Below are 17,076 nucleotides of genomic sequence, written 5' to 3'. Positions count from 1 at the left end.
GAGATTTTCTAATAGTGTAGAGATTATAAAATTAAAGAATATTAGAGTATATTTTATATATTTTTTTAAATTTTGAACTATAATATTTACAAATAAAAGAAAAATTAAAACAATATATCAAATTAAAATTAAACAAATGGGAGAAAGTAATTAATTGTCTAACACTAGATGACTTTGACATGATCAAACAATCCAAATAATAATTGAAAGTATAATAATAGTTATAAAAAGCAAAAAGAGAAAAAAAATAATTAAATTAGGTGACAAAATAATAAAGTGATAGACCTTATTCAATTCTTTGCATCTGTCACTTAATTTGAAAGAGACATCCTAATTATAAGACATTACGTATTAGACTTGCTTTTCTTGTGCTCTAATTTCTACTCACCACTATTTTATTTTATATTGTAATTATTTTAATTTATCTAAAAAAATTATTCTTTTTCTTTATTTAGAAACTTTTATATTTAAATTCAAAAAGAATATTATGGATATGTTTAAGGTAATCATGAAGAATCCAACAATAAACTATTGGGAGAGTAATAAAAGTAGTTGTGAGAACGAAACTCGACATAGCTTGATTATCTACTAATTTTTTATTCAAATTATTGATCTGTAAATTTTTATGTTCTCGATTCAATCACCTTTCGCCAATATTTTTTCGGCATATTTCTTTCTCTCTTTCTACCTACTATAGCCAACTTCTCAAACTTTCTTATCGAAATTGTTGCGCATCTCCGCTTCACCATACGAATCATCTCAATCTCACCATTACAGAGGTAATTTTCACCTTGTCTCATATACCTTTACTCTTAGTACTATCAGTCATAATATGATCACATATTTATCTCAACATCCTCATTTATGCTACTTTTATCTTCTGGACGTGTAAGTTCTTGACTGACCAACACTTTGACTCATACAACATATCTGGTCTAATCGGCCACCACTTCATAAAACTTACATTAAGATTTGATAATTAAAAAAAAAGAAAAATTCTTATCACACAAAATACCAGATTCGAGCCTCGATTTTGACAATTTCACTTCAACACGTTGCTTATATTATTTAAAATTAAAACCTCAAATTTTCTAAATCATAAATTATATATTAGGTTTGCCATTTCTTTATCATACACATGCAAATCATCTCAGACATGCTTCTTGTTATGATCATGATATTGATAGATATAAAGATTCTTCCTTTACCCTACTATTTTATCAAACAACTATTCTTATAAATACAACTAATAATTTTTGTTTTTATAACAAATGTAAAGTCATGTCAATCTCATGCACATTCTTAGAAGTTTTGGACTTATATATGCATTATTATTATTTTTGTAAGGATCTAAAGAGTCTTTCATTATTTCACGGCAATCAAATTACATTTTACTTCCTCCTGTCTTTTTTATTTGACACACTTTCACAAAAAAATAAGATTATCTTAAATATTTCGTTTGTCTGAATTTATATGACATCGTTCAATTTTTAAGAATTAAAGTATTTAGTCTTGATCCTTAATTGGGGTATATTTTAAACTTTTTGAAATAAATTTTGTATATTGATCCATACTACGTAAAAAGTATAATAAATTACAGTACTTGATAATTTCATATTTAAAAGGTATATAAAAAGAAATCAGTCAAAAGAAAAACTTATTTGAATATCAAAATTTGAAAAAAAGTATCGCATAAATTGAAACAAAAAAAATTGAATCAAAAGACGTATTATAAATACTGAACCCTTTCAATTTCTTTATGTGTTTGATTTTTTATAATTTAAATATTCTTAATGAAATTTCTAAATCTAATCCGCTCATCGAAAGAATTACATGTCTTTTTGTGTTGCATAGTCCAAGCCATTAGAGCACAAACACTATGGTAGGTATTGCTTCGATATTATATCGTAGATGTCGAATTCTGTTAATTTTATATATATATATATATATACATTTTTATTTTTTTTTGAATTTGGACAAAAATAATAATGTTGAGTGTTTGTTATTATATGTATCCAACTGGGGAAGGTTGAGTTTAGTTCCCAATTTGAAGGGTGTGGGGTATAAGATTATGACTTGTGTTTTATATTATATATATATTAATTATCACTATAGCAGCCATTGTCCCATTCCTACCTATACCAATTTTTTTTTAGCATTTTTTGTTTTGTATTTTAGTTGAAGTTCTATCATTTTCCTCATTATAAGATCTTAAAAGATAAAGAGTAATGAAAATGGACAATTATATTTATCAATCACTATTTTACTCTATTCTTGAAATTTTCTCACAAATATGAACACAAAATGTAAAAACAATGTCGATTAGTCACATTTTAGTTGTCTTTCAAAAAATAAACATTATTATATAGGTGAAATTGAGGACATGATTTTGAAAGAATTGAAATAAAAATGTAAATAAACAAGGAAACAATGTAGACTTCTATTAGAGAGGAGCCAAAATAATAATAAAATTAGGCGATAATCGAAAATACCATATACATATTAAGATATATTAATAAAAAATAATGATAAAATTATAATAATACAATTGATACCATCGCCAACATCAGCACCGTAAATAAAACGATATTACATTATCTTCTACCCTAATACCTGTCGTCTGCATTCTTCTATTTATGAGCATATCCTCGATACAGTGGCAGAACCAGATTTTTCAATAATAATGTTCAATAATCGAAGGAAGTTCCATATCTACTATAAATAACTAAAAAATTATTTCAACCATGTATAAATAGTATTAATTCTTCAACGAAGAAAATTCGGATAAAATCCCTGAGGACGAGGTGTCTTTGCCACTGCCTCAATAGTACTACATCATATTATATTTTATCATTCTTTATCAATTAATCGAAATACGCGTAAACTGATACGAGCATTATATTATACCAAAACAAAATCTTCCACTCATTAAGGATTCTTTTGATTTTAATAATAGTTTAGTTGATTTGATTAGATCATCAAAGAGATCAAATAGGTGTAATGGCTAAAGGCACATGTGCACACAGATTCTAATACATTTGTAACTTCTAGAGGATTTTCGTATTTGGACTCTTTTTTTTTTTTGGTTTTTGCCTAGTCATATTCATATCACAAAAAATATATTATTATTTTTTTTATATAAATCAATATTTAACTAATCACATTCACATACACAAGCAAATGTATAATATTTGAATACGTTTCTAATATGAAAGTGAAAGTTAGCTCTAAGTAGGATTTAAATTCGTTTAATTTCAATTAACATAAAAATTAAGCTCGATCGTTAAAAGTGAAATTTCGTTCAGTTCGATTTTGTCTTCTTTTTTAAGTCAGGTTTTAAAAACATGAAATTGAATTTTTTGAATATCTTGAGAAAAATTAGACTTATGTGGGAACGTTGTGTTTTCTTTTTAGTGTCACATAATGTCATTTTCATTCTTAATACAAATTTTCTACTAATTTACGATAAAAAAATCTTTATTTCTAATAATACGTTATCTTTTTATTGTCACATAATGTCATTTTCGTTATGACTGATTTTGTGAATTTTCAATAATACAATTTTTTATTTAGAATATATGATAGTTCACATTGACTTAATTAGTAATTTCCAAAATTGAAAAGAAATTTCAACTTTACTCCAAACTTGTGGATACTATTAATGTACTTTAGGGGTTGTTTGGTTACAACATAAGAGATAACAATCTCATGATTTACGAAATTATTTTATATGAAACAATCTCATGATTTATGTAATTATTATATGTGAAACTAACTCTATAAAATATGAGATATCTTATCGCATCAGACGTTCTTATATATTTCATACTGTTAATCAAACGACTCCTTAAGAATTTACAGATGTGAGGGTAGGATGTACAATATACAAAGTCATTCTGATCGGATCTAATTATATTTCACGTTGAAATTAATGAAATCCGTATTAAGGATATCCTTGTCAAGTCAAGGCTAGGTTTTCTAAAAACAATAAAATTAATTATAAGAATAATTTTTTGCGTGAAACAACTATGGAAAAATATATTTATTCTCATGACAAAATAAATAAAATAATTTTACTACGATAGAAATTTTTCAAAGCGAAATAGTCATTCGATCAATAAATTATATATTCTCTAATAAATTTTTCTAGCATAAATTTAAATTAATGGTATCAGTTTTAGCTAGACATTTACATAATAATTTCTTAGTTGATAAGCAAATAAGTGGTTTGCAATCTTGAACTCTTTTTTTATTTTTCCTATTTTCTTTTTTTTATTATTAACAGCCTGTTTTATTTGTTTCTCCAAGAGATTTGCTTTAAACATTATAGTACTAAGGAATCTTTATGTCTCATTGTCCCCACAAATCCAAATTTTACAAAAACTCCATTATACATACCAACTATTTTTCATATTTCAAAATCATCTCTCTCACTATTATTATTAAAAAAAATGTCTAATTTTCATATTCTCTCCAAGTATAGAACCAAGATTCTATCTTTATTCTTCAATATCATCTTCCTTGTTATAATTTCTTGTCTCACATTTCATTTCTATTCATCAAATTCCAATTTCTATCCAAACAACACTTTCACAATTCCCCAAAAAACTAATTTCTTGAAAAGCAATGATATTGGTTGTAAAGGTATTGAAAAATTTGTTACTAGTGATGAGAAGTGCACTTATGTTAAATCCCATGAAGGGTGTAAACCTAATGGATATATTTTTTATCTACAACTTTTCTATTGCACTTTTAGCCCTATTCTTGGTTATATTTTACTAGCACTTTGGTTAATTTTACTTTTCTATTTATTAGGTGATACTGCTAGTACTTATTTTTGTTCTTCACTTGATGGATTATCAAAAAGCTTGAAACTTTCACCTATCATTGCTGGTGTTACACTTCTTTCACTTGGTAATGGTGCACCTGATTTTTTCTCTAGTATTGTATCTTTTATGAATGATGATACAAATGATATTGGACTCAATAGTATAATTGGTGGTGCTTTCTTTGTTTCAAGTGTTGTGGCTGGAGTTACAAGTATATCAATTAGTCAACATGAAAGGAAGATCAAGAAGTCAAGTTTTATAGGGAATGTCATGTTCTTGACTCTTTGTGTTGTGTGTCTCCTTGTTGTGATCATTATTGGGAAGATTCACTTGTGGGGTGGTTTAGGTTTCTTTTTGTTGTATTTGGTCTATGTTTGCTTCATATTTGCCTCAGAAATGTATGTTAAACAAGAAGAGATTGGGACAAATGATGATGATTCATTTGATTTGCCAATGGTTTGTGATATGAAAAAAGGTCAAGAATTGGCATGTGAATTGAAGGTGCCTTTGTTGGTGGATGAGGTTTCAAGTGGAAAAAGAGTTTGTGTGTTGAGAAAAGTTGGGTATGTTCTTGAATTACCACTTGATTTGCCAAGGAAGTTGACAATTCCAAATGTTTCACAAGAGAAATGGTCAAAATCATTTGGGATTGTGTCAATCACTTTAGCTCCTTTGTTATTGGTTCTCATTTGGGATTTTTTTGGGCCTAAATCAAGTATTTGGGCCTGTGGAATTAGTGGTGTTATTGGGCTTTGTTGTGGGGTTCTTGTGTTTTTCACTAGTGATGGGCTTCATCCACCAAAGAAGTTCAACTTTTTATGGCTTGGGCTTGGTTTTTTAATGAGCATTACATGGACTTACATCTTGGCTGAAGAACTTATTTCTTTGTTGGTCTCAATGGGCCTAATCTTTGGGATAAGCCCATCAATTTTGGGCCTAACTGTCCTTGCTTGGGGTAACTCATTAGGAGACTTGGTAGCTAATGTAACACTTGCAAAAACAGGTGGGCCTATAGGAGCCCAAGTGGCTTTATGTGGATGCTATGCTGGGCCTATATTCAACACCTTAGTGGGCTTGGGCTCATCACTCATTTTCACAACTTGGAAAGCATTTCCTTCAAGTTATATTGTGCCAATAGATTCAACTATTTATGAGACCATTGGGTTTTTACTATTGGGCTTACTTTGGGCCTTGGTAATCTTGCCCAAGAGAGATATGAGGCTTGATAAGTTCTTTGGAGTTGGGCTTTTAGCTATATACTCATGTTTCTTGTTCTTAAAACTAGCTAGAGCTTTGGGCTTCATTGAATTTCAAGGTTCCCCATAGAAACCTCGTGAATAAGGAAGCATGTCGACTCTGAAAGGAAGCTCCCGAGAAGGAAAGAGAAGAAAAGAACCAATGATATCATTCTAAGCCGATTGCTTCTCTCGAGATAATAGTGACGAAGTTAGGTTGAAGCACTTTGTAGTAAAGTAGAATCAAAGATCTCTACTTAGATGTAAAGTTGTATTTATGTATTTAACCTAATTATATATATAATGGTACTGTATTATCTTGCATATCAACCAACGCCCTATTCGAAAATCTCCTGATTTATGCTTCTTTGTATTTTTTTTACTTCCTAACTGAATCATTGATTACTACGTCTTTTCTCATCTCTGGGTGCCATGAAATTATATCTCGAAGTTTTACATGTGGAATTTGAAATTATGTGACTATTTATTAATTAAAATAACTAAAAAAAAATGGATATTTATGCAATTTACTTTATTATAAAACTAATAAGACCTTGGGCCTTGAACACATTATCAGTAAATGGGCTCAGTTTGATGTTCTTATGTAAGCCCAAATGAGCTTGTATCGCGTTGATTGAGAATTGCTCGAAAATTCATAGATAATGAGTTTGTTGAGCAAAGTATTGTATTGTTACTTTAAATATGATGTTTGTTTCAATTGTCATTTAATTTTATCATATACATTTTATGTAACGATGAAAATGTCATTTAGTGCACGTAACTATTAATTTGGTGTAGTCATACTATTAACTTTGTTTCCATATCTTGACCTTACTTATTATTAAACGATACAATTCATTTAAACACTGTACTTTCAATAAACCACAATATATTCTGAAATAATGTCTATTAATTATCCAAACAAGTTTCTATAAAACTGGATAAAAGAATACTTATCGCTTCACCAGAATCTTAATTATAAAGGGAATAAAATTGAGATTTAATTCCCCACTATTCATATTACTCATGTGTCCTTTTTTGACATAGCTGTTTGTTCAAATACAATAATAGAAAGGACAAATTTAAATTACTTCAAACAAACGATAAATCAAAAACTCCAAAAAAAAAAAAAAGATTTTCTATAACTAGAAAACAAACTAATTAATCCACAAAATGACACTAGCTTTGACCTAACAAGTTTCTTTTTTTTTTCTTTTGTCCCATTCTTCTTATAAAATTTTCAAAAAAAAAAAAATCTGAATAAGTTTCAACTAATTTTCGTTACAAAATATTTCATAAAATGAAAGTGAAGCCCAAATTCCATATATTTAATTGAATAATTCAAGTGAAATAGTTTAATTGTGTGTTGGTATCTTAAAAAGTTAATTATTCATAATGTTATAGGTGGAAACTGTTATGATCGAATTATTTCAAATATTTTATTTAGCTACGTATACTTTTTATTCACTTATAATCTGATTCGATCAACTTAATTATAATATTAAAAAAAGGAATCTTGTCAAAAATGTTGAGAAAAACAACAATAGAAACACTTGTTTTCAATTTATTTTATCTAAAAATAAAATCTAGTTTATTTTTTTCAAAATATTTAATTATTGTATTAAATATCAATGGTCTAAATATAGTAATTATTATATGGGACCAAATATAATGAGGTGTCAAAAATATTAGAGCAAGACCAGATACACATACCAACAAGATAGTAGCTATTAATTGTACCTGTGACAAATAATCACATCAGCCATTAATGTTTTTTTGTTATTTTTTTCTTTTCAATACTCATTTATAAAAATAAAAAATAAAAATGACATTCCATTAAATGCAATATAAAGCATTTTATTCTTTTTTTCTAGTTTTGTGTTGCATAATTGAGTAGATATTATTAATTCTTAGAAGTTGTCCTTAGTTGTGGGGTGTGATATAAGTCTCTTTATATAATTCTGAATAATTATTTTTTAAAAAATTATGACATCGTTCATTCTCAATCAATCAATTTTATCGATATTTCAAAATCGACTTATTCAATTTTGGTTAGAAATTATGGATACATGATTATTTTATTTTAATTAAGGAATTTTGGTTTGCCCCTATTTTTCAACTAATATAGTCGGCGTCAATTAATTTTGCGATATAAATAGTTACGTAGAAGAAATTAGGCCATGCGGAAACAAAAGGACTCTTAACTTGTCCCACATTAATTACGTGATAAGAATTTGATCTCTTTTTATCATTTTGAACTATTTTTATATTCAAATATATATATATATATATATATGAAAGAATTAATAAAGTTGATTGTATTAATATGCCTAAAGGGTTAAATTATATATACCAAACATTTTTTTTTCCTAAAGAAAATAAATCCGTGTTCCAAAATTAATCTCTTCTACTTTATACTAAAGATATTGAAAATCATATCTAAGCATATATATTCTCCATCTAGGTGTATACTAAAATGGTCGAGATTACTTTATTTTTTAAGTTTGTATATATTGATATTTTATATATGTGAATATAATATATTTTACTATTATTATAATATATGTAAAAATAATATATTCACATTATCGTACTTAATAATCAAGTAAAATTTTAATATATTTTTCTGAATATAATCTTCGTCTCAAATTTACTTCTAGAAAATATTTTAACCAATTAAATACCTAACCATAGTCATAAGTCAAGATTTTCATGAGTCAAGGTTTCTTATGTTTCATTTGTAATGAGAAGTATTAAGTCAATATTGCAACTACTATAAGGACTAAACTTTCAAAGGTTGAACAATTAAATAAAAGTGGGAAAAGTCTCATGGCAGAATTAATTAATAAAATATTATTTAAATGTTTTGAATTAGTTCTATATTAGATAATAAGGTCAATTATTTAAATTTGATAAAAATAATTTTATGACTTTAATATTTATAATGGATAAATAAATGAAAGTACATGTTCTACACACACTTACCCATGAAGGGGCATGTTCTACGCACACTTTGTAACTAATTTAGTATTTCTAGGGCTCTTCCTCTCTTATTGAAATCAAGATTTATGAATTCGATATTTATTTCAAGTCAATGAATGCTGAATATGATTAAATATTTCTTTTATATTTGGTTAGTTATTTTTTATTTTAGGATATATTTTTTTTGCAATATGTGTTGATGCCACTTTAAATTCAATTTCAAATGTATCTTATAAAGTAAAAATTATTTAAGATCGTATAAAGAAAATAATCAATTATTTTCTCAATCTATGTGACCACTTAATACCCTCTCATGCACTAGGGGTTAGCATCTGGCGCATGAACAGTCTAACGTAAAGTTGATTCAAATATTGGGAGATCAATATTCTAGCTCGATATCATGTTAAGAAATTGAATTTTGAATCAAATTTCGAAAGCTAACTCATGAAATGATAATGTATTATTGTTGTCTGTTTGAGAAAATTTAGTTGTTTTGAGTCCACCCATATATTTATAGTAATTAAAATTAATTACTAGAGAGAACTTGGACAAAAAATTGGCAATACAATCAAACGCCATTTGACCATAAATTTTGAATCATATTTTGAAAATACAACTTTGAATAATCGTTTTACTATAGATTTTGAATCATATAATAAAAATATGTCTTTAAATAAAATCATGTTTCAAAATTTAGTCAAGACCAGTTTTTGGGAAAAATTCACTTTCACTCATGAAAAATCACTTTTTTTTTTTAAATAAAATGCATATCCAAACACGCTAATATTTATGTTTCTTGATTCTTGAAGTACTCTTAAATTTAAATTCAACAAGCATTTGTTACAATTTCAAATTTTAACCTAACCTAACCCTTCTTGAATTCAAGAAGTAACCACAACTACCACTTTACATATCATCTTTAATAGCCTTTATAACATTTACTACCAAAACTGCCTCATAAATACACATTGACAAAAGAACAACTGTAAAAATTAATTGGAAAAAAAAACTTGAAAATTTAGTATAGTATACCAAAAATCCACTAAGCATGACATCTTGATAAAAGAATTGTTCATCTATACTATACTAATCCATCAATTTGATACACAATATACTAAATGTTTTGTGTATTGAGATACTTCAAAAAAAACTAGAGATTTGATGAGTAAGAAGAGTGCACAACTTTGTTTTGTCTCCCCATAAGCCAAGAAAGTGTTCTTCTTGCAAAAGATGGTGTCTTTGGTTGATATTCCAATCTATTGGAACATTGATTTTCTTCATCACATCCTACATTGTTTTCCCATGTACCAAGATTAATCTCTGAGACTGTCCTCCTACAACCATTCTTGGTCGCGGCAGAGCCAGAGTCATCTGGCTGTGCCGCGACTGGAATGTTGTGGTTGGCCGGGAACCGGAATGAAGATGCCCTTCTTGGATTAGTATTCTCATCATTTTTTCCCCTTAACCAAATCTTGGATATTGAAAAGCTCTCTCTTTTGCATTTCCCTTGTTCAAGAATCTTGTTGCTTTTCATTGGTTTTTCAGCAAATTTGAATCCCTCAAATCCATTGAACTCCCTTGTTGAATCACATCCACCACATTCAGACATTGCTTGTCTATGATTTAGCTTCTTGATTGCTTGCTTCTTTGACGGTGATTTCCTTACCGGAACATGTAAAGCTGTGGTCTCATCTAATACATAAGCAAATGATCCCATCGAAAAACACCTTCTTGAATCAATATCATTGCTACTCCCTTCATGTTCATCAACACTACCTACATGATGTTGTTCTTGTGGATCCACATTCTTGAATTTCCCTAGTTTGACTTGCACAACTTTTTCAACAATCTCCCCTTCTTTTAGTTGGATTTCATCACAAGATTTCGCGATATCAGAAACACTAATGTTGTCATCAAAGATTGAACTACTCAAACTCAATCTTGAAATTGAATTGTTCCTCCTCAATGAACCAACCAATTCATGACTATTAGGAACAATATTAGTGTTGCTGTTTTCTCTTGAACTTCCACTATCAGATTCAAGAACAAACACAACAGGGGAACAAGTATGATTGTTATGTGATGGTGAAGAGAAATCAGGCAATAAACTAGCTCTACAAAGTGGACAAGTTGAATGTGACAAAAGCCAAGTATCAATACACTCCATATGAAAAGCATGACTACATTTTGGTAACCATCTAAGTTTGTCATCAGACTCAAATTCACACAAACAAACAGCACAATCAAAGGGATCCTTCACACCTATGATGGACTTGTAATTAAACACAGGGAGTGTGTCTATGAATGATTGATCTACACCAGCATCATGAAGGTTAAATAGCTGTTGTAATTGCCCTTGAAGGGCTGTTACATTATCTAAATCATCTGGATCTCTATTTGATGGCCTTAAAAGACATCTTACAGCTAAATGAAGCAAACCAGATATAAAAAAGATAATAGCAAGAATAATGATGACTAGAAGTATACTTGGACTAACCTTGTTATTCAAATTGAAAATACCACCACCACTAGAATCATGAGTAGAAAATGGGGGTGGAGGTGGTTGAAGAAGGGATAATTGCTGATTCATGTTTTCAAGAAGACAAACTCAACCAAGATTGAAATTTTTTTTTCTTTGGATGAACAAAAGTTTCAATCTTTATGAGGTTTTAATGAATTCTAACAAAACCCCATTTGATATCTTCAAGAAAAAAACTCAGCAAGATTCAATTTTTTTTACTTTGGATGAACAAAAGATTCAATCTTTATGAGGTTTTGATGAATTCTAACAAAACCCCATTTGATATCTTCAAGAAAAAACTCAGCAAGATTCAACTTTTTTTGACTTTATGACAGTAGGAAATGAAGAACATTAATGGAAAACAGACTCAAAAGATTGATGAAATGTGAAAAAAACAAAACTTTGATGAATTTTAACAAGACCCCATTTGATATCTTGAAGAAAAACTCAAAAAGATTCAAACTTTCTGATTTGTGACAAGAGAAAATGAACAAAAGATTCAGTGTTTCAAGTGTTATTCATGTAAAAGATTACAACTTTCATGAATTTCAACAACAACCCAATTCATGTTTTCAAGAAAACAACAAGAAAAACTCAAAAAGATTCAAACTTTATGATAAGACAGAGTGAAAAAGGTTGAGTCTTTGAGAGGTTTCTAGTGAAGAAAATGTGAAAGAATTGTTAGAGAGGAAGAAGAGATTTAAGCAATGGGATTTGTAATAAAAGATGCATTTAATGAAATTTACTAGAAAAAGGAACCTGCAAGGTCAAATTTACCAAAAGGAAAATTTGGGAAGTGCTAGTTGAGAAGAGTAAATGATATGCATACAAAAATGAATTAAAACTATATATTAAAAAAAAAAGATTTGTATAATATATATATATATGTTCATTTTTCTTATTTATATTATTATCGACTATTTATCAAAACGTATCTCAATTATTTATTTATTTTACTTTGAATAGAAATATAATTCAGATAGAAAGTTTGCAAATATTTATGTTTGTTTTTGATAATTGTTGAAAGAAAACAATTAAAAATGTTTAAGGAATTAATTTTTTTTATTAGAAACATTATTGTTGATGATCTAAGCTCTGATCTGTAAGATTTTATTTTTATTTTTATTTTTTTATAAATAAATGACAACCATTTCTCTTTCATGATTCATGAGATTAATAAAGAATTTGAAAATAAAATAAAATAAAATGAGATTAATTAGGGGCAGGTGATTTCTTTATGATCTTTCACCAAATGCAAGGCTTCTTTTGGTTGACTTTGGAGTAAACAATAGCAGCAAAATCAATGTACATTTAAGTCTCACAATTAGCAATAATTAAGAAATAAATAAAGGAAACAGTTTCCTTTTTTTTTTCAAATTCACTTTTATTTGTCATATTTATAAATTTTAAGTGATATTTAAATATATTTTTATATTAGACTAATATAAAAAAAAGTTACAATTTATAATAATTTTTATATAACATTTATTTTAATTTAAAAAATATTAAACTAACTTAATTTAATTTAGCTCCAAAAATTAGTTAAATTAATTCAAATAAAATGAATCATAACAAGTAAAAGTGAATAAGGTAAGTAATAAAAAGAATTATGAATTCCACTGTAAATCCAAAAATGGTCATTTTCCCACTTTGTTTCTTGAATTTAATTTGGTCTAGATCACTACTTAGTGTTATTAAATTGCACTTAATAAAAAAAATATTTTATTTTTAAAGTGGAACACCATTTAATAAGAATTTAAATTAGTCCAAATTCTTACCAAATATTGAATATTTAATACAAAACAACAATAAAAAGATATTGAATAGTGTTGTATTGTTTAGGATGAAAATACTTTATTTTTAAAGTGGAACACTTTTTAATACCAATTTAATTAGTCAAGATCCCTATCAAGAGAACAAAATATTAAATAGTAAATAACAATTAAATGTTATTGAAATGATGTTATATTATTTATGTGAATTTTTTTTTTTTTTATAATCCTTCAATAAGTTGTCCACTTATTATCATAGTCTAGCTTTCTAAATTTTTTTCTCTTAAAAAAAATATTATTCAAAGTAAGCAAAAACTTTTAACTTTATTCAAATATAAAAAATAATAATTATGGGATGGGACCATAATTTACCATTCTTATATAGTTTTATTTTTTCATGATTTTGTCTTACTAAACTTTTTACCACTTTTGATTAACATTCTATTTTCAGAGCTTCTATTCTACTTCTATATTTGATTCCATCAAAGTCAATTTGTGGGTAAAGACAAAACAAAAAAGCAAAAATAAATAAATCAAATAAATAAATAAAATCAGAAAGTCAAACAATCTTGTTCCCACGTGGAACTATGATTTAAAATAAATTCATTTTAGAAAAAATAGTATTTTTGATATCTCAATTATTAGTGAATTGTGATTTTGATCTTTATAATGTATGACTCAATATAATTAAACTTTAATCAATAAAATATTTGTTCTTTAATTGGTTTTACATAGAAAATATATTATATTTTAGATAATTTTAGGTATTATTTTAAAAAATACAATTGTGTAATGTTTTCTCGTTATGCTTTCCTCGTATGAATACTTTTAAATTGTCTATTTATTCAATATTCGTCATTCTAACAATAAAGAATTTCAAGGATGAAAATGATTTTCAAATGTCGTAACTCTTTATTTTTGGTAAGATGCTTCATTAACAATCTTTTTCGATCTTGATATTGATTTATTGTCCCTTATTATATAATTCCCTAAAATATATTTATATATTTTATAGTTGAAATTTGAAAATTTTGAATTTGTGAAATTGTATTTAGACAGGATTTTATTTAGAAAAAAATATTTTTTTATTAATAAAAGTGCCAAAAGTTCAAAAATGAGTTGGAGCCATGTTTTCAAAAATATTTGAGGATTAGATTCTTGAAATATGACCAATTTCATTGTGGCACAAATATTTATAAATAAATTTCTTAAAATCTATGGTCAACTACTAATTAAATGTATTTAATTAGATATAAAAAAACAATTTGGAGCCAAGTTTTTAAAAATATTTGAAAATTGAATATTCAAAATCCGATCAATTTCATGGTAAAAAATATTTAATAATAAAATTTTAAAATCTAATCTCAAAATGTATGATGTGTTTAATTAGATATTAAAAAACAAGTTGGAGCCAAGTTTTTAAAAATATTTTAAATTGAATATTCAAAATCCGACCAAATTTCATGGTAAAAAACATATTTAATTATAATTTTTTAATATCTAATCTCAGAATGAATGATGAAATAGTAATTAAATGTATTTAATTAGATCCAAAAATTCAAATATGGGCTGGAGCCAAGTATTTAAAATATTTGAAGACCGGATTTTTAAAAAAAAAATTCAAGTCACAACCAAATAAATATTTGAAAAACTAGAATCTATGTTTAAATACTAACTAAATATATTTAATTTAATTAGATATTAGAGGGACTAATATTAAAAATTGAAAGAAGTGGTAGTCAATGGACCCCAATAGTCTTGGAAGTAATTAAATAATAATAATGTCAAATAGTATATTATCTTTTTGTTTATATATAAAAAAAAAAGTTTAGACTAATGGAATTAAATTAATTAGCTTACATATAACACGGATCTTCTACTTTTTATGTCCCCTAATTTATAGTATTGTTAGTGCTAATCAAACTTTTAATTATACAAAATGAACTTATAATTGGTGCAATTATTGCTTGCATCACCAATTTATATAGTAAGTATTGTATTCATAATACTAAATTTATTCGAAAGAATCTCTTTGCCTTTAATTAAAGATATCGAATTTGAAAAATCAGTATTACGTTCAGAAATAACTCACGAGGAATATTCATTATGAAAATAATAGCTTCATACTAATTAATAAACACATTATTATATACTCTATTAACTATAGTACAATGTAGTACGTAATGCACATTGTTTTATAGGAAAAATGAAATCATATGAAGTACATAAAAAAAATTGATGATGGTAGCCAAAAAAAAGTTTCTAAAAAAATACTATAAATTATATAATTAAAATATTCATGAGAATGACCAATTTTAAAGTCAAAAAAGACAGCAAAAAATAAGGATAAGTTAGCTCAAGGTAGAAAATATTTTAAAACAATGTCATTGAGATTGATAATTTATTTATTTTTTGTTAATTATTTCTTTTTGGGATTCAATGATCTTGAAAAAGATATAGTATTAAATATTTAACTAATCGAAATGTTATGTAAATTAACTTGGGATAAAAGCATTTTTTCGTCGTATAATATATCTGACTAAGATTATTTAAAATTGAATAAAATTTTATCAACGTTTTAAGATATTTTATTACCATGTTAATATGGAAGTAAAATATAATATCTTTTATATGATTTTTGAATATATAAATTATATAATTTAAATATCAAATTAATCTAACCTGATTTAATTTTTGAAAAATTAATCAAAGAACAAATTCTAACTCAATTAATTTTCTTGTTTTTTGTGTGTGACCTTAATTTTCGTAGCCCTCGATTTTGATTATCCAAAATTTGCACCTAATTCAAGATTAGACCAACTTTACTCTAAAATGTAAAGGCTATTATTATGTTACTCCTAATTAATGAGCATTTATTATTTTTGTGACAAAATAAATTTTATATTTAAAATATTGTTAGCTGGTTTTCCCAAAAATATATAGTTATAATTAATTAATCCTATTTTCATATAAATCTATGTATGAAGAATTTTCAATTAATTTCACACACTTTCCTTTTAATACGTCGAAAATATTGTGACACTATTATATTGAGAAACTATTTAATCTATAGTTTCATATTTGGTCATCCATTATATGCCAAAAAGAAACATAAAATATTTTGGTAGCTTATGCATATTTAGTTTATAAGTCAAAAAAAAATTTATTATTGTTTCTAAAATTTGATGTCCAATCAAATAATAAAAGTAACAATTCAGATTACGAATAACTACACATTATAATATGATCGAGGATGATGGTGAAATGATAAGTATTTTTTTATTCATAATCAGAATTCTCGAGTTCAGGCTCAAGACATAAAAACATCTTTGCTAGGGAATGTATTGTTACCCCTAAATAGAACTTTTCGACACGAATATAATTGATCGAACTTCAAAAAAGTATTGATTACCATATTAAAAAGACACAAAAAATATAATTACTTGTAACAACGGTACATCATAATTCAAATTTTTACCTTAACATTTATTGTTACCTTAATAGATGTTTGCAATGAATCAATAATCAAAATATATAATAAATAGAGTAAATTCTTACTCGTACTCCATGCTTACATGAAATTAAATAATTTGCCCTTAATTAGTCAGTACTAAAAATTTGATATTAAAATATATAATTTACTTGATCATAATTAAAATGATAGATGTGAATGTTAAAGACTCATACAAATTAATTTGACATAAACTTTAAGATTATTAAAAAATAGAATTTCTAAT

The 17,076-nt window shown here is 26.3% G+C and overlaps 2 protein-coding genes across 2 annotated transcripts; one reads left to right on the top strand and one right to left on the bottom strand.

Annotated features, from left to right (window-relative positions):
* Window positions 1-3,076: 3,076 nt before the first annotated feature.
* On the top strand, window positions 3,077-6,394 carry LOC101250521 (cation/calcium exchanger 1-like). The gene has a single exon (XM_010324930.4). It carries the CDS (start codon window positions 4,452-4,454, stop codon window positions 6,153-6,155), a length of 1,704 nt encoding a protein of 567 aa, XP_010323232.1. The 5' UTR covers window positions 3,077-4,451; the 3' UTR covers window positions 6,156-6,394.
* On the bottom strand, window positions 4,424-12,384 carry LOC101260833 (RING-H2 finger protein ATL13). The gene has a single exon (XM_069286922.1). The coding sequence runs from the start codon at window positions 11,634-11,636 to the stop codon at window positions 10,197-10,199; it is 1,440 nt and encodes a 479-aa protein (XP_069143023.1). The 5' UTR covers window positions 11,637-12,384; the 3' UTR covers window positions 4,424-10,196.
* Between the last annotated feature and the right edge of the window lie 4,692 nt (window positions 12,385-17,076).

This window comes from Solanum lycopersicum, chromosome 7, assembly GCF_036512215.1.
Source record: "Solanum lycopersicum chromosome 7, SLM_r2.1".
NCBI classification, from domain to species: Eukaryota; Viridiplantae; Streptophyta; class Magnoliopsida; order Solanales; family Solanaceae; genus Solanum; species Solanum lycopersicum.
Note: the sequence above shows the minus strand (reverse complement) of the source record. Positions and strands in the feature narration are given on the sequence as shown.